General features: G+C 46.7%; 1 protein-coding gene and 1 long non-coding RNA gene across 5 annotated transcripts in view; one reads left to right on the forward strand and one right to left on the reverse strand.

The window, feature by feature from the left end:
- LOC146353179 (intercellular adhesion molecule 5-like) overlaps positions 1–6,005 on the reverse strand; it is a 25,074-nt gene extending 19,069 nt beyond the window's left edge. The window contains exon 1 of one of the 2 annotated variants that reach the window (XM_084835884.1): positions 5,437–5,988. In XM_084835884.1, the coding sequence (XP_084692010.1) occupies positions 5,437–5,497 (61 nt within the window). In that variant the 5' untranslated portion in view covers positions 5,498–5,988. Of the gene's footprint in view, positions 1–5,436 lie in introns of both variants that reach the window. The other variant, XM_084835883.1, reaches the window with a different exon arrangement.
- LOC146353180 (uncharacterized) lies at positions 5,054–23,532 on the forward strand. 3 transcript variants are annotated; one of them, XR_014788003.1, is made up of 4 exons: positions 5,272–5,901; positions 8,700–8,752; positions 22,086–22,306; positions 22,756–22,988. It is a non-coding gene; the product is annotated as an uncharacterized LOC146353180 (long non-coding RNA). The 3 variants fall into 3 exon arrangements; XR_014788004.1 differs by lacking the exon at positions 22,086–22,306 and having other exon boundaries at positions 5,054–5,901; positions 8,700–8,853; positions 22,756–23,532; XR_014788005.1 differs by lacking the exon at positions 22,086–22,306 and having other exon boundaries at positions 22,756–23,531.

Here is a 23,532-nt window from a genome sequence, read left to right on the forward strand (position 1 = left end):
GATTGCTCACTCACGGCAATTCGCAGGTCCTTTACATGACATTGACATCCTCCAGGACCACTCCCGTACTTTGTGACCATTATTACAGGGTTTTTTTTCCTAATGAGGAAAGTCTGGTATATCCTGAATGACACCATGAAACCCTCTGTGTAATTGCACAATTCCACTATACCACAGTGCCACTTAGTGGCTGTATAATGAAACATATAGAAAGGCAGATAAAGAAAACCCCTGGAAAAAGTATGTGTAAAGGAACCAATCTTAATCCCGCAAAGAATCCAGAAGCAGAAGCCTAGGTAAAGCTGCAGGATAAAAGCCTCATGCAGAAAAGCCCTGTATGTGGGAACTGTGAGTTTGAGAAGGGAGAATGCCTCTTCTAAGACGATGCCAGTTGCCCTTGCTTTTTTTGTAGGCGCTTGTCTTGGGGTACTACCCTGTGTTCCCTAGGAAGGTGTCCCAGGAGCCTTAGAGAGAAGTTCCCTCTCCACCCACAGAGACGGAGGTCTGCAGGCAGAGCAGGAGGTCTGCAGGTGGAGAGGCAGGTCTGCCACTGCAAGACCTGTTGTTGTGGGCATGGAAACCTCATCTGCCATTGGTGCTCCAACAGCAGTAATGGCAAAAAGGGGCATACCAGGGGTGGACTGGGGGACCCTCCAGTTCCCCCAACTTGCACCAAGAACAGGGAGGAAAGCATAGTCACTACCACAAAACATAGTGACAGCCACCAATTTGGATGGCTTTAAAAGGGGGCTAGACAAATTCATGGAGGCCACCAGTGGCTACTAGTCCTGATGGCTATATGCTACCTCCACTATCAGAGGCAGGGAACCTATGTACACCAGTTGCCAGGGAACGTGGGAGGGAGGGTTCTGTTGCACTCATGTCCTGCTTGTGGGTTTCCCATGGGCAGCCAGTTGGCTACTATGTGAACAGTATGCTGGACAAGATGGACCCTTGGTCTGATCCAGCAGGGCTCTTCTTATATTCTTATGTTCTTACCATCCCTGGTGCTGGTGTACTTACTTTCCATCCCACTGAGAGTAATGGGAGGAGAAATCTGACAAGACCAAAAACCCAGCCAAAAAAGAAGGGAAACTCTGGAAGAATGTGCCCCTGCCTCCCCCCACCCCCCGTCCTGACCTTCCACTCTGCCAGCATGAGCCTGGCAGGGCTCTGGATTTAGGAAATCCTCGGGTTGGAGTCTCCCTCCCCAGCCGCAATAGGATTGCTCTGGCCATCACAAATATTTTTCATCAAGTAATCTAACTGATTACTCAACAAAACACTGAAGCCCCTATTTTTTTATTTTTTTTAAATCGAGCTTGCTGTTGTCCTCTGCTCCTGGCATCCATAGCCTTGTTGGCCCACACTGGGATGCTTGGGGATTATCCCCTCTGCCACTGAAACGCATGTACTCCTGTGTGACTTGGGAGATCTGCATCTGCCTTGAGGAGATGGCGAGGCTTCCTTTTTCCTTTGTATAATGACTCATTCAGCCCTTGTTTGCTAGTTAGACAGCCAGCTGATCTAGAAGAGGAATTTTCTGCCACTCTTAATCTGCTCAGTCTTCAAAGAAAACCAGACCCTTTCCAGGAATGGTTCAGCTGGCAACATGAATTATATGGAATTCTTTAAAAAACAAAAACGTTTACCCTTTGGAACGCAGAGGCTGCAATCCTGAACATACTTAATAGAGAGAAGAAGAAGAAAGGTGGCTGTGTTGACTGTAACAGAAAATCCAAAATCCATATTAGTGTAGTAACTTTATTAGGCTAACCAAAAGATCACCAAAAATGTGATCTTGCACATTTCTGGAGATCTTTTGGTTGACCTAATAAAGTTACTACACTAATATGGATTTTGAAATTTTACTAGGGAGAGTATGCCCATTGAACACAGTGGATCTTATTTCTGAGTCAACATACATATGGGAGCTATCAGATGAGGCTTTTATAGTGGGGGGTGCAGACAATGTCATCTTCCACTCATAAACCTCCCGTGTTTTCGCACCATTTCTTCTGTCTTTTCGCTTAACACAGAAAACCCATTAAGAACTTTTCTACATGAGGCTGTTAGTCAGCTATATCTACTTTTGGTTTCGTTGCAGAATTGAGATTCGAGCACTACACAAAGAGCATGTCCTTTCCTGATTTTCCATTCCATAACCTCTATGTGGCACTGCGGTATAGCAGAATAGCACAAATACACAAGAGGAAATAGCACTTTCTTTTGCTTTCACAATGAAATCCCTCATTTTCCCTGCTCTAAAAAAACTCACAGAAAGTGCTGGTTAGACAGACGTTGTCTAAAGAACCCGTAAACAAGCATGAATAGGGAATGACAAGCGCACCATAAATGCCTTGTGTAGAAAAGCTCTAAGAAAAAGAAAATGGGATTGCTGCACAATGCCTTCTGATAGGTAGTTCTAGGAACCCTGCATCAGGAAGAACCCAAGGACCATACTGAAAGCATGTGATCCATGTTGCTATCTCACCTGAAGAAAGATTATTTCTCAGTATGCCACTCCTTTTCCCCAGTAATCACACTTTGCAACAAAAATGGAATGACATCAAAATACAACTGAAATGTCCTGCACAGCTGGTAACGCTGAGCCACAGACATCAACCCAGCACAAAGTATTACTGGAATTTCCTGCATGGGTTCCTACTTCTGCTACTGAGAACTGCTCACCATCTCTCAGGGAATTTGTTGTCTATGGGTTTCTGCAGGGTTCCATCCTAACCTCTCTCCTGTTCAAGCTGTATATGAGGCTTTTAAAAGTAAAAATGTGCGCAGGGCTACAGCCAGGGCAGGGCTGTTAGGTGCCCCACCACACCTGGGGCACTCTTCGGCCCCACTTTAGAATTTGTTGAAGAACCACCTTTTTATTTTGTGACATGATTCCATTTAAAGAACAAGAGGTTGGTTTTAGAATAAGAAAATTTCTGGTTTTTATTAAAACAAATCAGTGGTAGCTGGTGCACACACATACCCCGCCAAACCACCCACCTTACCCATCCAGCTCTGCCTACCCAAAATTGCCCCTGACTCAGCGTGGAATTTTCAAAGTGACAATCGCACTTAATGGACCCTGACAAAAGTTCCCCCTTTAGTCATTGTGACTGTGACCACAACAAGGTGTTGAAAGGGGAAGGGGGAGTCAGGAGTAACTGTTATGGAAGTGATTTATTTCAGAAAGTGTTAATTATAAGGAGGGGAAAGCTTCTTACACACTTAAAAACTAAGTTAAAAAGACTTTGTCTTATTCATATTATGTGTTTCTGATGCTAACAATCATGAAATATACAAAAGGGCTAGAGGGTGTGGTAAAAGGGGTATAGATATTTCTGTTGATTATGACAAAACCACTGATTTGAGCTTTGTAGCTCAACTTATATTTATTTATAATATTTTTTTTAATCAGCCCGATAATCAAAGTTCTCTCGGCAGATTCCATAAAGCTAAAAGAATAAAATACAATGCCATTTTTTTTAAAGCTCAGGAAACACAATGCCACATACATAAAACAGCCGTTCAATCTAAAATTGGAACTGTGGCAGCCTCATTTAGTAAGGGAGGTTTGGGATTCATTCATCAGAATTATTTGAGACACATGCAGGCACATGTAAAGGGAGAACAGAGAAGCATTTTGGGTGCCACAAACAGCCCTGTGAAGATGAGAGATAATGATCTTTGTGGCTAAGGGGAAAGTTGAATCTGGGCTTCCCACATCCAAAACCAATATTCTAACCACTGCAATGCATGGGCTCATCAGTACCTTCAAGATACCCACCTCTAGCTCCATTTTTCATCGGTCAGATGGGCCAAGCTATAGATGCCATGGAAAATCCATAATTAGACCTCCGAACCATTTTACTTTAAAGCAGCCACCAGAGGCTCTGATTTTGACAGGGGTGGCAGTGCTGGGGAGGAGAGGACGCTTGTGGAAACACGACTGCCTTGTGAATTCATGACTGTATGGTGCTACCGTAAAAAAAAGTTTCACCATCACAACCAATTTGTCAGGCTTAGGTTTTAAATAAGTTGGCTACATAACATTTATGTCATCACCTTTCCCCAGCCTGGTGTCCTCTAAATGTTTTAGACTTCAACTCTCATCAGCCCCAACCAGCATTCCTGGGTCAGCAATGCTGAGAATTGTGGTCCAAAACAACTGGAGGCCACTAGGTTGGGAAAGGCTGATTTACATCCTCGCTTTCTTATTGCCATTTTGCACCACTCTGCTAAGGGACTTCTCAAATCCAGTCCATTCATTTTCATTTGTTTCTTGTGCATCCGATAGTTTTGGTCCTTCCATTGATACACTTATTTGTTCACTCACAAGATTAGACAGAAGGCATCTTCTTTTAGAGTGTAACGTTCTATTCAGTGATGGGAAAAGTAAGCTGGACTGCAGTTTCGGCATTTGGAAGAGGGGCTTAATTCCTACCGTGTTCATTTCAGAAAACACAGCACCAAGATCAGGTCAAAAATGTTCGTGTCCCCCTCCCAGGCAAAACAAAAATGTCAACACTGCATCTGACAAGCTGGTGTGTCTCTGTGTGTGTTCAGAGTAGTGTGTTCAGAGTAGTAGTGAATGCGTGCAAGGAGGAGATCTCTGAAGGGATCAGAGCACAGCCTAGCACAGTTTTTCCCCAATGGGTGTCCTCCAGATGCGTTGGACTACAATTCCCAGCATCCACCAGCCAGGAGTTGTAGTCCACACACATCTGGAGGGCACTACGTTGGGGAAGGCTGGCAAAAGGAGTTCCCTGAAATCATGTTCCACTTCTCAAATCCTCCAGATCACAAGACGCAGCAAAAGAGCCAGAGGGAGTCTTACCACGAAGCAAAGCTAAACTACCTGGCAACAGATTCTGAGAATAATTAAAGGTGCTCCTTTACTATCTGTAATGTATTATTTCTCATTTTGCTTTGTCGTTGTTTTTTAAGGTTAAAAAAAAAATCACTCCTGTCCTTTTCCAGGAAGGAAAAGAGAGAGAAAACTTGTAACCTCACGGTAGCAAGTCAGCTTAAGTGTTAGGTAGGGATTCATTTGTAGCGAGGCTTGATCCCTGTTAACTCCCTTCTTGATCCCAACCCTGGGAATAATGAACGAAGGATGAACGTTTCCCCCGAGCATGTACAGAGTGGATTTCTCGCGCCTGGGGGAATTCGGCGCGGAGGAGCGCTTCCAGACCCGAGCCTGGTTTTTCCAGACCAGAGCCCCAAGGTCACGCTTTTTCTAGCCATGACGCTCTGACAACTGCCGGAGGCGGGGAGGAATCAGCGCGGCGGCCGTCCCTTTCGCTGAGTGGGGCAGGTCCCCAAGAAAGAGCTCCAGGCCCGAGGGGAGAAGGGGTGCCCGGGGCGGGAAACCTGGAGATAATAAAAACCGCGGCCGTAGCGACGAGGCGAAGATGTCCCTACCCTTACCTTTGGCCACAGCCCAGGCGCCCGAGGCGAGGAGGAGGAGGAAGGCGGGGAAGCGTCGCATGTTGCTCGGAGGCGAAGTCGGCCGCTCCAAAAGCCGGCGGCGGTGTGGCCCAGAGAGATCCCTTGGGGCGCGCGGACCGATCTCAGTCCGCCCAGTAACCGGGGAAGACGAGCAAGCGACCGGCCGGCGCACGGCTGCGATCAACGACGCCGCGGCGGAGACCCAGGCGACTGCTGCGCTCGGTCCGCCGGGGAGAGTTTATACGCCGCGGGGCAGTTCCGGGAAGCCTTCGGCGCGCGCGAGGGGCCGGGGAAAGTCCCGCTTGCTTTATTCCGCCCCCCCCCCCCCCGGCCACGTTTTCAGCCAGACCCTCTAGGGGCCGGGGGCGGAAAGTTCCGTCCCCGAAGCTCTGAGATGGACCGCCGCCCCCCCAGGCCGCGACCATCGCCGCCGCGGAATGACAGGTGGGCGGTGCTGCGTCCTGGACCGAGTTGCTCAGCCCAGACCGCTGCTTACTCAGCTGCCGGGGTGGATGGTGCCCTTTCATGCCCGCCCCTCCTGTCCTTTTCCCCGCAGAGCGAGGAATTCCGGAAGGTGGCGCGGAGGGCGGATTGCGCTCCGGGTGGCGGGGCGGGGGGCTTTAAGGCGGGGACGGGCCATGGGCGTTTGTTTTAAGCTCTCCAGAGAGTTGAAAGCAGCTTTAAAGAGAAAATCGTTCCAGGAGGGAGGCACACGCGCTCACCCCCACTTTTGCCTGTGGCAAGGCGGTTTGACAGCTTTTTGTGTTCTCAAAAACCTGCCGTGCCTGTTTGGCCCACGTTGCCTGTGGGTGTCAAAGGAAATATGTGTGTGTACGCCATAGAAAGCAAAACTCTCATACCGCTTTCAACTGATTAAAAACCATTCTCTGCTTCTAGCCAAAGAGAGCTGGTGCCCTTATGATCACTGGCCTCATTCCCCATGCTGATCAGATCAAGCAAGCCATACAGGATCGGACCAAAGGCCTTTGTAGTTCAGCATCCTGTGCCCAAAATGGCCAACCAGATGCTTATGGGAAGACGACAACTATGGTCTTCCCTAGGGGTGTGCGAACTTACCTTGTTCCGCGGGGGCCATCCGCGGTGGGAGGGGAGGCGCTCCGTTCCCCCCCCTCAGAATCCTCAGCAACTCCGCGGAGCCACCGGCTGGGGCCACCCACAGCCGGATCTCTGTCCGCTGCTGGGCTGCAGCCACCATAGCAGCCGCCATTTGTGTCCCTGCGGTAGCCATGATAGGCTACATATATATTTACATAGCCTATCACAGCAAAAGACAGGGATGCAAATGGTGGCCGCCACGCCATTTGCATCCCTGCCTTTCGCCGTGATAGGCTACGTAAAGATATACGTAGCCTGTCACAGCTACCACAGGGATGCAAATGGCAGCTGCTACACCATTTGCATCCCTGCGTTAGCCATGATAGGCTACGTATATATTTACGTAGCCTATCACAGCAAAAGACAGGGGCGCAAATGGCGTCCCTGCGTTAGCCGTGATAGGCTACGTAGATACTTACATAGCCTATCACGGCTTGGCAGGGACGCAAATGGCGGCCGGCGTAGCGGCCGCCATTTGCGGCCGCAGCCTGGCAGCAGCCAGAAAACCACCCAGAGCTGCTGCTGGAGCTGCCGCCGCCAGAGCCAGGTAGGGTCCATCCTGGGGGGATTCCGCAGGGTGGCAGGGGGGATTGCCCTGTTCCGCCACGGACTCCGGGGGGGCAGATTCTAAAGAAGCCGGCCTCACTGGAGTCCGTGGCGGAATTCTCCGACATCCCTAGTCTTCCCATAAGCACAAGCAGGGCCGGCCCCACCTTTAGGCAGAGTGAGGCAGCTGCCTCAGGCAGCAGATGAGGGAGGGTGGGGAGCAGCAGCAAGATGTTAGAGGACAGAGCTGTGCACCCCCTAAGCTAGCCTGCTGCTCGCAGTTGCAGTGGAAGATGCTGTCCCACGTTGAACTAAGATTCAACTACCAGCTGGCTGGCTTTTGTACATGGAATTGCAGGGGCGGGAGGAGCCACAATCTTGTCCTCTGCCTCAGGCAGCAAAATGTCTTGGGTTGGCCCTGCACACAAGATCACATTCCCGCTTGTGTTCCCCATCAATTGGCATACAGAGGCATACTGCCCCTGATTCTGGGGGTTATACACACACACACACACCATTGATAGCCTTCTCCAGGAATTTGTTCAATCCCCTTTTAAAGCCATCCAAAGGGGTGGCCGTCACTACTTCCTGTGGTAGCGAATGCCATAGTTTAACTATGTGCCATGTGAAGAAGTCTGCCTTTTATCTGTCCTGAATCTCCCACCAATCAGCTTCATAGGATGACCCCACCCCACTGGGTTCCAGTGTTATGGGAGAAGGAGAAAAACTTCTTCCTGTCCACTTTCTCTGCACTGTGCATAACTTTATACACCTCTATCATTTCTCCACTTACTCCTCTTTTTTCTAAACAAAATAACCCCAAATATTGCAACCTTCCCATGTGGCAGATTTGTTACAGTCCCCTTGGTCATTTTTTTGCCCTTTTCTGCACTTTTGCCAGCTCTACAATATCCTTTTTGAAGTGCAGTGACCAGAACCTTACACAGTATTCCAAGTGTTGTCACACCATAGATCTGTATAAAGGCATTATGACGATATCAGCAATTTTATTTTTGATTCCTTTCCTAATGATTCCCAGCATAGAATTTGCCTTTTTCACAGTGGCCGCACGCTGGGTCAATGTTTTCATCGAGCTGTCCACCACAACCCCAAGACCCCTTTCTTGGTCAATCACTCAGACCCCTCTGTGTATATGTGATTAGGAGTTTTTGCCCCAACATGCAAACACTAGCTGATATTGAACCACATTTGCAATTTTAATGCCTACTCACCCAGTTTGGAGATATCCTTTTGGAGCCCTTCACAATCTGATTTTGTTTTTACCACCCTCAACAATTTGGTGTCATTGGCAAATTTCCTTTGCCACCCCTCAGTTGTGGAATGACCTGCGGGTTGAAATGCGCCTGCTGACCTCTTTGGATGTTTTTAAGTGGGAAATAAAGACTCTGTTATTCCAGTAGGAATAATAACTTGGGCACCTCACTACTCATCCCTAACTCCAGATCATTTATGAACGAGTTAAAAAGCACTGGTCCCATAAACCCCACTTCTTACACCACCTCCATTTTAAGAACTGTCCATTTATCGTCCTTACTTTGTGCTTTCTGTTCTTTAAACAGTTACAGATCCATGAGAGGATCCCATGACTGCTGCGTTTGCTCAGGAGTCTGTGGTGAGGAACTTTGCCCAAAGCTTTTTGCAAGTCCACAAATACAATGTCTGCTGGATTACTCCATCCACATGTTTGTTGACACTCTGAAAGAACTCTAAAAGGTTAATGAGACGGGATTTACCTTAGCAGAAGCCATGCTGATGTACTGCATGCTCTCTTCTTTTGTCTTACTATTAGGGTGCAATCCTATGGGCTGTGTCCTGATTGGATAGATGCCTCTGATTTTGGAAGCTTCTGGGTGCCTGCAAGGCTCTGCCACCAGGATGGGAGGAGCGACAGAGGCTATTTTTACCTCTCCATCCTCCTTTGTTTTATTTTTTTCCTCTAGACAGGCCTCTGAACATTTCTAGTGGAGGCACACTGGTGGGGCTCAGGGTAGAGAAAACATAGGATTTCTCATATCCTGACCTCTCCACTTTCCTCCCCTCCCCGCCCACTGCAGTGCCCCCTTTCAGACCACTCCGAGGTCCTCTGAGGCGGCTGTGAGGGGGCAGGGGTGGGGGAGGGATCAGATTCCGGAGTCCCCCTTCCAAGGTCGTAGCAGTATCTATGGCCTTGGAGGAGGGGGTCTGAAGAATCCTATGATCCCCCGACACTCTCCAGGGACTATAGGATCGCTCTCTTAGTCTAGGAAAAATAGTTTGACGTGGGCAGAATTGTAAGAGAAGCATTTGAAAGTGTTTTCTACTCGGAAATGACAGCTGATTAACATATCCAAAATCTGCCAGTCGATGCACAGGGACACCCTCAAAATGTCTGATACGGCTCCAGCTCCTGAATGATTTGTGAAAATGATTAGGCATAACTGGGTTGTGTTTAATGTTGTGTTGTGGATGCAAACAAAACGTCTTTCCTTGTTCAACTGCTTTTTGGCAACTGCCAAGTCAGTGGATGTGACAATGGTTTGACAGTATGAAGGCAGCGATTGTGATGAAAAGGTTCATTGGAAGTGACAGCTTTGCACAAGTTGGAATGGCCCTTAGTGATACAGTGAAGTCCTCAAGCAAACTACACAGCTATCACACATTGTGCTCACCCCATCTGAGTGAAGCTATGCCTGTGTGCTCCCCTAGGCACAGCCCCTGCATTGGTGTACCCTATAGCCCCCTAAGGGGGGGATCGATCCACTCCATTCCCGAGGGGGGGTGCCCCACAGTAGGGGGGTGGGGAAGAAGTCACATAACTCTGTCTCTTGGCCTACTAATCTCCCCGGCTTCAAACTGTATCAGCTGCAAAACCATGTGATGCTTAGGGACATTTGCCACCTTGTGACTAAAGACATAACTGCAGGCTTCAAACCCATGGATACATTTAAATGAATTAAAATTAATGAATGAATTTTAAAAAGCAAATAATTCCGAGGCGCATGCCTCTGGGATCCCCTTAGCAGGCATGCCAAGTTTCAGGTGTCTAGGATGCATGGTCTTGGCACTATGGTGCTGACAGTCAGACACACATCCTCTTGTATTATTATGGATAATATAGTTATTGTGTATAATAAATGCAATACCATGTTCCTGGGCTTGTATATTTCTTAGACCTTTACAATTAATTACTAGTCCCTGGGACATTATAAAATTGAAAAATAAAAGTTTAAGAAGAAATTACACTTACCTGGAGATTAGCACACGGCTGCCATTTTGAAGTGCAAATTGGAGGGTGTTGCTGTGCTTCGATTTTGGCAGATTTTGGATATGTTAATCAGCTATCATTTCTGAGTGGGAAACACTGTCAAATACTTCTGTTACAATTTTGCCTACATGCAGTGCTTTCCCCCCATGTCTTTCCTAGATAATATCATCTCTGGCCAAACTGGTTTGGCAGGTTTTTGAAGCTCTACCAAAAACCTGCAAGACTGTTTGACCAGAAATGACAGTGTGATGAGTGAACCATGAGCAATGTTTCTTCTCATACAGTCTCAGCTCTCTGGGCTGTGAGGTGTGGGGTAGATTGTCTCCAGTCTAAGAATTTTGACAAATTAGGCTGCAGCCTATGAAAGCTTAACAAAGAAAAGAGCTTAATGAAGAAAAATAATATTTTCATCCAATATGTCTAAAAGCTTATTTTAATTAATTTCCTTTCTGAAATTCCTGAAGCTCAGCGTGAATTCCTAACCAAAAGCTAAGGCTCTTCAGACCCTAACTGGAGAAATAAACTTGAATTATGCTAGGATTTCCAAAGATATATTATTTACTGAGATGGAGTAGGATATAAATACAATAAAAGGGGGTTCAGCACAGCTCATATTCGCTACAGTAACTATGGCATTTGCAGCCTGTACCTGTGCATGTTTCCTCAGAATCAAGTCCCGCTGGATTCAATGGGGCTCACCCCTAATTAAGTGTACACAGGACTGTGCTTTACTGTGTATAGTGAAGATATACTATTATCAAGTTTAACTGAATATCGAAATGGATTGTCACGCCTTAATTATGTTATAGGAATGTTTATTTTCTGAAGGTTATTTGAACCAATTTCCAGACTTTTTACATCTCTAATTAGTTACATCCTGGTAGCCATCCAAACAGCGCCACATGGATCCAGCTTGTCTCATAGAAGGGGGGGGGAATCAAATCAAGGCTAGTCCATTTGGGAACACCCAAGTGTGGCTGTTCTGAACAATCAGAGGGGGATGTATCACTGTCCCTTGCAGTGTTGCTGGGGATACATGGCTCACAGAATGTGTGCAGCTGTGAGAGACAGGCATCCCAGCACTTCCAGTAACACCGCAAAGGAATGAAGAGTAGACCTCTCAGGTTGCTTCGTAGTGTCATTGGCATCAGTATTGCCACGCCAAGTAAACTGATCAGCTGCTGTCAAGGATGGACAAAGCTGTCAATTCTGGTTTCTCTCAGTTTCTCATTATTCTATTCTTAATTTCAGTTCATACCATGCTTTGAGAATTTCTCCAGTCTTAAGTTCAGTTTATCACAAACACTGAGTTTTTAAAAATTTTGTATGAACATTTGTACACATTTTTGCACAATTCTCCTAATATGTGCATTTTTATAGACAATTTGGCCTAATATACAAATTTTGGGCAAGCAATTTTCATAATGCATTTTAATGTTATTTTCACTAATACATGCATTTTGTGTGGGGAGAATTCCATTGCCAAATTTGAAGAGCTAATTTTGAAGACTAATTTTCAGTTCACATGTTAGTTCAGAATTGAGGAATTAGGTAAGTCCATATTAAAATGCGAACTGAACAAATTTCTCCCCCCAGCCCTAATGTCCATCCAGTGGAACTGGCCCAGAAACTAGCATGTACACCAGAGTACACAGGAGCACAATTTGCGTAACTGTAGGAACTTTAGTCGAGGTAGCAGAGTGCCCTTGTAGGGTATCCAGGAAGGAATAACAGAAGCAAGGCCAAAGCTTTTCCAGAAAAGGGAGAGCTTTATTGACAGAGGGGTTTTTTTTAAGGCAAATTGTAAGGTAAATTACTGAAGGCTTATCCCAAAAGGCAGGGTGAGGGTGACAAATATGGAGAGATAAGGCAGTAGCAAGCCTAGTGTAACTGCATGGTGATGCTTCAACATTTGGAGGGAAAGAGGGGTAGAGTATTAGAAGCTGGAAAACTGTTGAGAAAGAGAGAGTATTTACCTTCAGTTTGAAAACACATGAAAGGGAGGAGGAGTGAGGATCCTCGCTGTCAGGGTACATCCGAAAGAAGGCAGGAAGAAAAGGCATTCTCCAGCTATAGCAAGGTTTTACCTTGCATGGATCGTTGGATGAGGGGATGCAGAGATAGGAACGCAACACTAGGAATTTCAGGACTCTGTCAGGCTGAGTGTATCCCAGTCCCAGCAAGAGTATTCGCCCCATGGGATCTTGGGGACCCTCTCTGATTTCAAGGGTTGTAGAACACTTGTGGTGCTAGAAAGGTAAAACTAACAAAGGACTAGGGTGGCTGAAAGGAAGATTTCCAGGTGCACCCAAGGGGAAATTGATTGCTTGCCCTGCTGAACAGAGGAGTGACTCTAGGTGGGTGTGTTTTGATATTAATGGGAAGGTTAGTACTCAGGGCTCTCAGTAGTCAAGAACTCAAGGCTCTCAATAGCCAATTGATAAGTGGTACAATGTTGTCTTGATTGTATTCGGAAGCAGAGGAGCTTTGATCTTAGTGCATCTGAGAGTCCCCAGTTCACCGTACAGAGGACTGGGACACTCTCTTTTCCATTTCAATAGAGCAGACTTCATCAACCTCCAGATGTGCTTGCCATGCCAGCTGGAGATACGATAATTAGTCTAATACATTTGAAGGGCACCAGGTTGAGGAAGGCTGCAACAGAGCGTGTTGACAGGAACCTGCAAAATGCATCCTGTCCTAATTGGTTAGGCTAATATTTCCAGGAAAAAAAAATGGAGGCTTGTGAGCCAAGATGGGGTCCCAAAATAGAGATGAGCAAGTACTCCCTGGCAACATTTTCTCGAAAACTTTGCCAGAAAGAAATGCCACACCAACCTGCTCATTCTGTTGGTAAACTGCTCTTACAGACAGGAAGTTTTTATGAATGTGGTGTGCGTATAGTGTGTTCTAATTTGTTTGGAGGATTAGTACTTTTAGAATTAATTGCCTTTTGTAAACCAGACAGAAGTAGATAACATAAACTATTATTCAAACAAAACTATTTCAATTGATTGGGTGTAACGTGGCAAATAATCCAAAGAAAAAAAGATGTAACATTTCGCTGGTACATTTTTATTGTATTTTATATTCCTATATTGTTTGGATACATTCTAATTCCCAATGATCTGAGATGCTTACTCGCCTCCCTTCCTTCCCTAGGTGAATGAATAGGCAAAATCAATAGGCAAAATCTACTTCTTTAATATTTTTAACCGATTGCTTTTGTCCTGATAGAGCAAACAATTGTTCCCATTCCCCCGGCCAAAAAGTATTTCAAACATCAGCACCTACAACTGATCCTTTTGACAGTTCCTGAAGGAGACTGATCCCTACCCACCCCGTTTAATGTATTTCCTTCACACATAATAAGCCGTGTAAACTGAAACAAAAGTGTGATGCAGTGTTAAGGCCTCCTTTGATATTGTGTGCCCAGTGCCCTCTCACACACCCCATTTGTCACATATACACTGTTTATTGCAACAACATGTACGGTGACCCACTGAAATGTCCAAGCAGCCTTTATATATCTTTTAATGCGTCATTGCATCAATTTAAGCTCTAATCTAGTCAGAGAAGGGTTATTTAATCCCCCCTTCCCTTGTGGCTTGTCCTTGCTTAAGTGCTGAGCACTTAACTTGCCAACATTCTCAGCATGGTCAATTGCCTTTGAAACATTCTCTTGCAATCTAAAGATAAAACCAGGAATTTAGGACAGAATTAGGGCCAGACTAGATAAGATGTTGTTAGATATTTAAGGGCACAATCCCCATGCATGTTTAGACAGAAAAGAGTCCTACAACGCCCAGCATTCCCTGCTGGGAGTTGTAGGACGTTTTTCTGTCTAAACATGCATAGGGGATTGTGTGCCCTCAGTATCTCCATCTTGAGACTGGGTCTAAGATGCAGACCTCATGGCCACAACATCTGGACTTAGGTTTGTACTCTCTTTTTTTGTTTCCCTTGCGTTTTGCACCATCTAGCCTGATGAAGAGTTCTGGAGAACTCAAAGACTTGTACATTTTTTGAAACATTTCGGTTGGTCCTAATAAAGGTATTGCCCAACTGTGGATTGGAAAATGAGTCAGCAATCCAAGGTTATAGGTCAGCAGGTAAATGCTGCATTTGGTTTATCATAGGGCCAAAAGTACATGTTCCACACGAATAAGTGTAACAGTAGCCTGATTACTCTTTTGGGAGGGGGAAGCCCCCACTTCAAGATGGGGCAACTGAGAATGGAGAAGCAGCAAGGAATGGGATGCTTAACCCTTTCCCTACCTGTGGTTTCTCTGATCCAAACTGCCCCCCTCCAGAGGCCCTTCTACCAACAATGGCTGATCAAATACTTATCTGAAACTTGGGGATCAGGAGGAGAAGGAGCTGGGGGTGACTTAGGAAAGGGGGAAAGTTGTAACCCTCCCACCACTTTTCTGATTTCAATCCACTCCAAAATCAGCTTTTCATAAAAAGGGGGAGGGGACTGGGCTGCAATGTAACTGTTAATTAACAGTTGCGTTCGTTTAAATGTAACTTGTATTCCATCTCTTAAAGAAGGAAACCACTAGAGATGTTCAAGAATGGGTACTCACATAAATGGTAGGAATTAGGACAAGAAGGTGCAGGTTCATTAACTTCACAAATATAGCCGTCCAAAGTGGTGCTTAACACATAAGAACATAAGAAGAGCCCTGCTGGATCAGACCAAGGGTCCATCTAGTCCAGCATTCTGTTCACACAGTGGCCAACCAGCTGTCGACCAGGAACCCACAAGTAAGACATGAGCACAACAGCACCCTCCCAGCCATGTTCCTGTGGTAGCGAATTCCATAGTTTAACTACACGCTGTGTGAAGAAGTCCTTCCTTTTATATGTCCTGAATCTCCCACCAATCAGCTTCATGGGATGACCCCGGGTTCTAGTATTTTGAGAGAGGAAGAAAAATGTCTCCCTATCCACATTCTCCACACCATACATAATTTTATACACCTCTATCATATCTCCTGTTACCCTCCTTTTTTCTAAGCTAAACAATCCCAGCTGTTGTTGTAATCTTCTCTCATAGGGGAGATGCTCCAGCCCCTTGATCATTTTAATTGCCCTTTTCTGCACCTTTTCCAGCTCTCTGTTGTTCAGTTGTTCAGTCGTGTCTGACTCTTCGTGACCCCATGGACCATAGCATGCCAGGCCTTCCTGTCCTGCGCTCTCCCGGAGTGTGCTCAAGTCCATATTCATTGCATTAGTGATGCTATCTAGCCATCTCATCCTCTGCCATCCCGTTCTCCTTTTGCCTTCAATCTTTCCCAGCATCAGGGTCTTTTCCAGGGAGTTTTCTCTTCACATTAGGTGGCCAAAATATTTGAGCTTCAGCTTCAGTATCTGTCCTTCCAATGAGCAGTCAGGGTTGATGTCCTTTAGGATTGACTGATTTGACCTCCTTGCAGTTCAGGGCACTCGTAAGGGTCTTCTCCAGCACCACAGTTCAAAAGCATTGATTCTTCGGCGCTCAGCCTTCCTTATAGTCCAGCTCTCACAGCCATATGTTGCTACTGGGAAAACCATAGCTTTGATTATACGAACCTTTGTCAGCAAGGTACTCTCAGAACCGCTGTCTATTCTCTTTGAGAAATCATGGAGGATGGGGGAAGTGCCAGATGACTGGAGGAGGGCTAATGTTGTCCCTATCTTCAAAAAGGGTAAAAAGGAGGAACCTGGGAACTACAGACCAGTCAGTCTGACATCAATCCCAGGGAAAATTCTGGAGCAGATAATAAAGCAATCCATCTGGAAGCACCTTGAAAACAATGCCGTGATTACTCGAAGCCAACATGGATTTGTCAAAAACAAGTCCTGCCAGACAAATCTGATCTCATTTTTTGATCAAGTCACCTTCCTTGTAGACTGTGGGAATGCTGTAGACATCATATAACTCCACTTCAGCAAAGCTTTCGACAAAGTGCCCCATGATATCCTGTTAGGGATGTACGAAAGTGACTTACCTTCTCACGACATTGATTCGCGGTAGGGGGGAGGCATTCCATCCCTCCACCCAAAATTCTGGCCGGGGGGGAGGTGCTCCGTCCCTCCCCCCCTGAAATTCTGGCCGGGGGGGCGCTCCGTCCCTCCCCCCCGAAATTCTGGCCGGGGGGGGAGGCGCTCCGTCCCTCCCCCCCCCGAATCCTGGCTGGCCGGGTGCTCAAATGGTGGCGGCCGTAGCTGCTGCCGTTTGCGTCCCTGCAGTCAGCCGTGATAGGCTACGTAAATGTTTACACAGCCTATCACAGCTGAGTAAAAACAAAAAAAACGCGCGTACGCAAATGGCGGCGCCCATGGGCTATTGGGCTACGCTATTTGCGTTCCCCTTATTTCGCTGTAGTCTACGTAAATGTTTACGTAGACTACACGTGCCAAAATAAGGAACGCAAGTTTTTGTTTTTACTCAGCCGTGATAGGCTACGTAAAGATTTACGTAGCCTATCACGGTGTTTTTTAAAATTTAGCCGTGATAGGCTACGTAAATCTTTACGTAGCCTATCACGTTTTTTTGTTTTGTTTTGTTTTTAACTTGGAAATGGCGGCGGCAGCAGCCGGTCAGAAGACCGGCCACCGCAGCCACCGCCGCCGAACCGCCACCGCCAGGAGGATTCGCCCAAGGTAAGTCCCGTCCCGGGGGAGGGCGGGGGGGCAGACCATTTCGCCACCGATTTCGGGGGGCTGAATGCGATGGCATTCGGCCTCCCCGAAATTCGTGGTGAAATTCTCTGACATCCCTAATCCTGATGAGCAAACTAGCTCCAAGTGGGCTAGATGAAACAACGATCCGGTGGATCCACACTTGGCTACAGAATCGGACTAAAAGAGTGCTTATCAATGGGACCTTGTCAAACTGGGGGGAGAGGTAATAAGTGGGGTACCGCAGGGCTCAGTCCTGGGCCCAGTGCTCTTCAACATTTGTATTAATGACTTGGAGGAGGAGGTGCAGACAATGCTGATCAAATTTGCAGATGACACAAAATTGGGCGGGATAGCTAATACTTTGGAAGACAGAAACAAAATTCAAAGTGACCTGGATAGACTGGAGCGCTGGGCAGAAAACAACAGAATGACATTTAATAGGGAGAAATGCCAAGTTCTGCACCTAGGAAAAAGAAACCAAAGGCACAGTTACAAGATGGGGGATACGTGGCTCAACCACATGACAAGTGAGAAGGATCTTGGAATTGTTGTCGATCACAAGCTGAATATGAGCCAACAATGTGATGTGGCTGCAAAAAAGGCCAATGCTCTTTTGGGCTGCATTCATAGAAGCATAGCTTCCAAATCCCGGGAAGTACTAGTTCCGCTCTACTCAGCACTGGTTAGGCCTCATCTGGAGTACTGTGTCCAGTTCTGGGCACCACACTTTAAGAAGGATGCAGACAAACTGGAGAGGGTTCAGAGGAGGGCGACAAAGATGATCAGAGGACTGGAAACAAAGCCCTATGAAGAGAGACTGAAAGAACTGGGCATGTTTAGCCTTGAGAAGAGAAGACTGAGGGGAGATATGATAGCACTCTTCAAGTACTTGAAAGGTTGTCACAGAGAGGAAGGCCAAGATCTCTTCTTGATCATCCCAGAGTGCAGGACACGGAATAATGGGCTCAAGTTACAGGAAGCCAGATTCCGGCTGAACATCAGGAAAAACTTCCTGACTGTTAGAGCAATATGACAATGGAACCAATTCCCTAGGGAGGTGGTGGGCTCTCCCACACTGGAGGCGTTCAAGATGAGGCTGGACAGCCATCTGTCAGGGATGCTGTGACTTGGATTCCTGCATTGAGCAGGGGGTTGGACTCGATGGCCTTGTAGGCCCCTTCCAACCCTACTATTCTATGATTCTATGATTCTATGTCTCTGCTTCTTACTATGCTGTCTAGGTTTGTCATAGCTTTCCTCCCAAGGAGCAAGCGTCTTTTAATTTCATGGCTACAATCACCGTCTGCTCTACAATACCTTTTTTTAGGTCTGGTGACTGTACACAGTTTTCCAAGTGTGGTCGCACCATAGATTTGTATAGGGGCAGTATGATGTTGGCAGTTTTATTCTCAATTTCTTTTCTAATTATGCCTAACATGGAGTTTGCCTTTTTACAGCAGCTGCACACTGGGTTGACATCTTCATTGAGCTGTCCACCACAATCCCAAGATCTCGTCTTTCCTGGTCAGTCACTGCTAAAGATGGACGAAAGTCCCTTACCTGGTCCCGCAGCTGTGTTCGGTGGGGGGGGAGGCGCTCCATTTCTCCCCCTGAAATTCAGGCCGGGGGGGAGGCGCCCCGCCCCTCCCGGCCGTAATTCAGGCTAGCGGGGAGGCGCCCCATCCCTTGCTGCCAAAATTCAGGCCGGGGGGAGCGCCCCGTCTCCCTGGCCGCGAAATAAAAAAGTAAATTGGAAAAAAAAACACGTGATAGGCTACGTAATGATTTACGTAGCCTATCACGGCTAGATTTTCAAAGTCAGCCGTGATAGGCTACGTAAATCTTTACGTAGCCTATCACGGCTGACTTTGAAAATCTAGCCGTGATAGGCTACGTAAATCGTTATGTAGCCTATCACGTTTTTTTGTTTGTTTTTTTACGGGGAAATGGCGGCAGCAGCTGGTCGGAAGACCGGCCGCTGCCACCGCAGCCGCTGAAACGCCGCCGAAACGCCGCCGGGACCCGCCACCGAGAGGGACATTCGACAGAGGTAAGTCCCATCCCGGGGGGGGGGGAGAATTTCACCACCAATTTTGGGGGGCCGAATGCGTTGGCATTCGGCCTCCCGGAGATTCGTGGAGAAATTCTCCGCCATCCCTAGTCACTGCTAGCTCAGATCCCATCAGGCTATACTTGAAGTTGGGTTTTTTTGCCCCAACATGTATCACTTTACGCTTGCTTACATTGAACTGCATTTGCCATTTAGATGCTCAATCTCCCAGTTTGGAGAGATCCTTGGAGCTCTTCACAATCCCTTTTTGTTTTAACCGCCCTAAATAATTTGGTGTCATCTGCAAACCTAGCCACTTCAGTGCTCACTCCTAATTCCAGATCATTTATGAACAGGTTGAAAAGTATTGGTCCTAATACAGATCCCTGTGGGACCACACTATTTACTTGCCTTCATTGGGAGAATTTACCATTTATTCCTACTCTCTGCTTTCTGTTCTTCAACCATTTACTGATCCATAAGAGGACCTGTCCTCTTATTCCATGACAGCTAAGTTTTTCAGGAGTCTTTGGGAAGGGACTTTGTCAAAAGCCTTTTGGAAGTCCAGGTAAACAATGTCTACCAGATCACCCCTGTCTACATGTTTATTGACACTCTCAAAGAACTCTAAAAGGTTTGTGAGGCAGGACTTACCTTTGCGGAAGCTGTGTTGATTCTTTTTCAGCAGGGCTTGTCCTTCTACATGCTTGTCCTTCTACCTTTCTCTCTGCTAGACTGACTGCTAACAGATGAAGGATGAGGGGGAGAGGAGGAGCCAAATGGTAGCTGGTCTCAGCTGAGCTGATGGTGTAGGCCTCAAAACGGATCACTACAAATTGATGATCTTCCATCTTCATGGAAATGCATTGAGAATCGCTTTCAGCTTTTCTCCACTTTCTCCTGAAATCAGCTTTGGTCTGTCAGCGGAACACTAAGCTGAAAAAAGTGGACTATACCCCTCCCAAACCAACCACATTCACAGGTCACACTGCACTCTAATCCACCTTACTTTGGGGTGAGGTGGGTGGAGGCCCGCTAGTCGAAATGTACATCATCAACCACCTATGAGAGGCTTGGTCCCCACCCCCACTTTCCTCTGCTCAGGGGAAGGAAATGTATTGTAAGAGATATCAGGCATCCAGAGAAAGGGAGCAGAGCCTTTTCTCTGGAAGCTTCCCTACATCCCACCAACAAGTCTGCTTGCCAGTCTCCATAGTCTGCCAGCCTGCCAGCCTCCACAGGAATGAGACTCCCATATCCCTATTATGAGATGGAACCATACAGCAATAGCGTGCGTACCGAGCCATAGTATATCACCATATCGCTAAAGTAGTATAGTGATTTATTGTTATAGTGATTTAGCTGTATGGCGACTTAGCGGTGTAGTGATTTAGCACTATAATGAATTAGCGATTTTACGATTTTGGTGGTTTTAGCGATTTAGAGCACAATCCTATTCAGATAGGCAGCCATCTCCAAACTTGGAGGCGACTGCCTATCCAGTGCAGGGCAGGAGAAGCATGGAGGGGATCGTTCCCTCCATGCTTCTCCTGCCCTGCATTTTTGGCTAGACAGATAGCTCTAGCTGCGGGAGAGCAGAGCGGGGTAGGTGGCTGCTGTACGACACATTGGATCTGTCGTACAGACATTTCTGCCTTCCCCGCCCTGGAACGCCTTCCGAGAACGGCCCTTTTCACCCGCTCCACGCTCCTCTTGAGAGCGCAGATAACGGGGCTGTTCCGCACTGCCTTGGAGGCAGCGCAGAAGTCAAGGGAGGTCAGTTCTCCGGGAATCAACCTCGGAGTGTGGGCTCCGAGGTCGGTTCCTGGAAAACCAGATATCCTATGACCGTTTAGCCACCGTCTTAGGGATGTTGGAGAACTCCTCCATGGACCCCAATGAGGCCAGATTCTATTGAATCCGGGCCCCCAAAGTCTGTGGAGGATCGGAACTCTTACCTGCAAGAGGAATCATCGCTGGCCGGATCCTCCCTGCCAGTCGGCTCTGGAGCGGATTGACTGCAGCTGCAAATGGTGTCTGGGACACCATTTGCGGCCGTAAAGGCCTTAGTTTAAGGTAAATGCAGCCGTAAATGGCTGCATTTACCTTAAACTAAGGCCTTTACGGCCGCAAATGGCGTCCAGGACGCCATTTGTGGCCACAGTTACTCCGGCCCACCAGTGATACAGCAATGGCTGCTGTATCGCTGGCACTTCGGAGCCGGCCGGCGGCTCTGCGGACTCACTGCAGAGTGGAGCCGGCCGGCGAGGATTACGGGGGGGGGAACAGATTGCCTCCCCCCCCCGCAGACCCCCACAGATGCAAGGTAAGGGGGTTTCATACATCCCTACACTGTCTAGCGGCCATAGGATTCCTCCCTCCAAGACTTCGAGATTTAGTTATTTTAGAACATTAGGCAGTTAAAAACACATTGTTTACTTCAGAGGGGTGGAGAAGGAAAGACGAATGAATTACAGTGAGTGGCAAAGTTCAGAAACTTGACCTGTATCTACTGCAAAATGGTGGAAAAGCAATGGGGGAAAACAGGGAGGGCCCATGACCAAGGTCACAGCCAGGCGAAAGACACACCCCTGGGCATGCCCATCATACTGGATTTAATCTGGAGAAATGAGGCACAGAACAACTGAGCCACATGGGAGCCGCATTAGGGGGGAAATACGGACTCAATGTATGCTGCGAAGATGCACCTTTTCTGGTGGGAATCTGCGGGGTTGCTGTGGATTGGTGACAATGTCATGTGCCACAAATGACCCCAAACTTTTCCCTCACCGGATCGGCCCCAGGAGAATGAGATCCAAAGCAATGCCAGCTCCATTGAGGATTTTTGAGGGCATTTGGGTAAGACATCCTTAATAAGCCCCCCCCCCTCAGTGAGTCTACCTTCTCACCACCACTGTTATAAATTCTACTGCTCCTCCTCCTGTTTCTCATCATTGCTACCACTTGCTTGTTTGACAGGCAGAGAGCCAGGGAGCAAGCTGGCAGGGACATCTGTTCCTCCTCCTCCCCCTCACCACCATCGTTGTCTGGACCAGAATGAGAGGCAGGTGAACCAGCAAGCTGCAATGGTGAACAGGAGGAGCAACTCCAAGGGGTTCCTGTTAGTGGACGCCGGCTAGGGCGTGGGCCCTTGGCAGGTGCCCAACTATCCCTGCCCTTGACACCGGCCCTGATCCAATGTAAGGGTAAAGTGATGCACATTGGGTTACTAAATTCAAGCTTCACTTATAAATTGATGGGGTCTGGGCTGGCAGTTGTGAAAGTGGACAATCAAATAGCTCCATAAAAACATCAATTCAATCTGGGGCAGATGCAAAGGTAAATTCCATGCCAAAGAATATTGGGAAAGAGACTGCAGCTTAAATATGTTTAATCAGAAGGCCTGTTTAGCAATGGACCCATTTTCTCTTGAAACTGGCTGTTTAATAAGTGGTTTTGTCCTTACTTTTTAATGATAAAGTAGCTTCTTCTTGGCGTCTTCTTCCCCCAGAACTTGTTGCTTCCTGTTCACTGGCATGATCATAGTATTCCTGAGAGAGACCTTAATTGAGTTCCTGTTTTCCCCTCAGGGGTGGGTTTAATTAACTAATTGCTCATTATTAATGTTTTTATTAATTGCATATCTTAGGTCACCCAGCAGAATTGGCCAGAGATCCACTAACCATCTAAAGCACCATCTGCTTTATTCTGCCCATCCCTGGTAAACAGACAGAAGAGGATGCTTTGGAGGTGTCTGTTGATAGCTCGCCTTGTTTTCAATGTATCATAAAACGGAAATATGCCTTCGTAGAAATTATCTGTTCAAGGTTTTCCTGTTATTCCTTTAGCTTCAAAAAAATAATTAAAAAAGAAACTCCATTTTCTCTTGACTATTCTTTTAAATGTGCAATTTTCTCATACAGGTGGTTGTTTATTTACCAGGCATTTGTCAACTTTCCAGAATACAGTGGAAGAAAGGGAAATAAAGTCAAAGTTTGTAAAATATTTGAAATATCCTTTTTTGCTTGATCAGGAGAAAAGTTATTGTGCTGTGACATTTTCACTCAGTGGTTTTGCTATTTTTTCTGGCAGCAGAATGGGCCAGTTCCTCATGAATCAGTGTTCCTGGATTTATACATCACTTATGATTGTGAAATGTCACCAGAATGTTTCTGAAAAAATTCTTTAGAATACTGTGTTGAATTTGCTTCAAGTCTTATTAATTCTTATGTCATCTCTTTGTTGAACTCAAATGGAGGTCAAATTATGCCAAAGCATCCTGGATTTTAGTGCTAAGAGAACTTCAGCAAGCACATTTTCATGACAATCCATATTGTATTTTGTTTGTGGCAATGAAGAATCCAACACCGAGTGCCTGAGCTATCATACTAGTATGGAATAGTGAATTAAACCATTTGCAATCCTG

The sequence above is a fragment of the Heloderma suspectum genome, chromosome 2 (assembly GCF_057233095.1).
Source record: "Heloderma suspectum isolate Gila_16-S chromosome 2, 16-S_ref, whole genome shotgun sequence".
In the NCBI taxonomy this organism is placed as follows: domain Eukaryota; kingdom Metazoa; phylum Chordata; class Lepidosauria; order Squamata; family Helodermatidae; genus Heloderma; species Heloderma suspectum.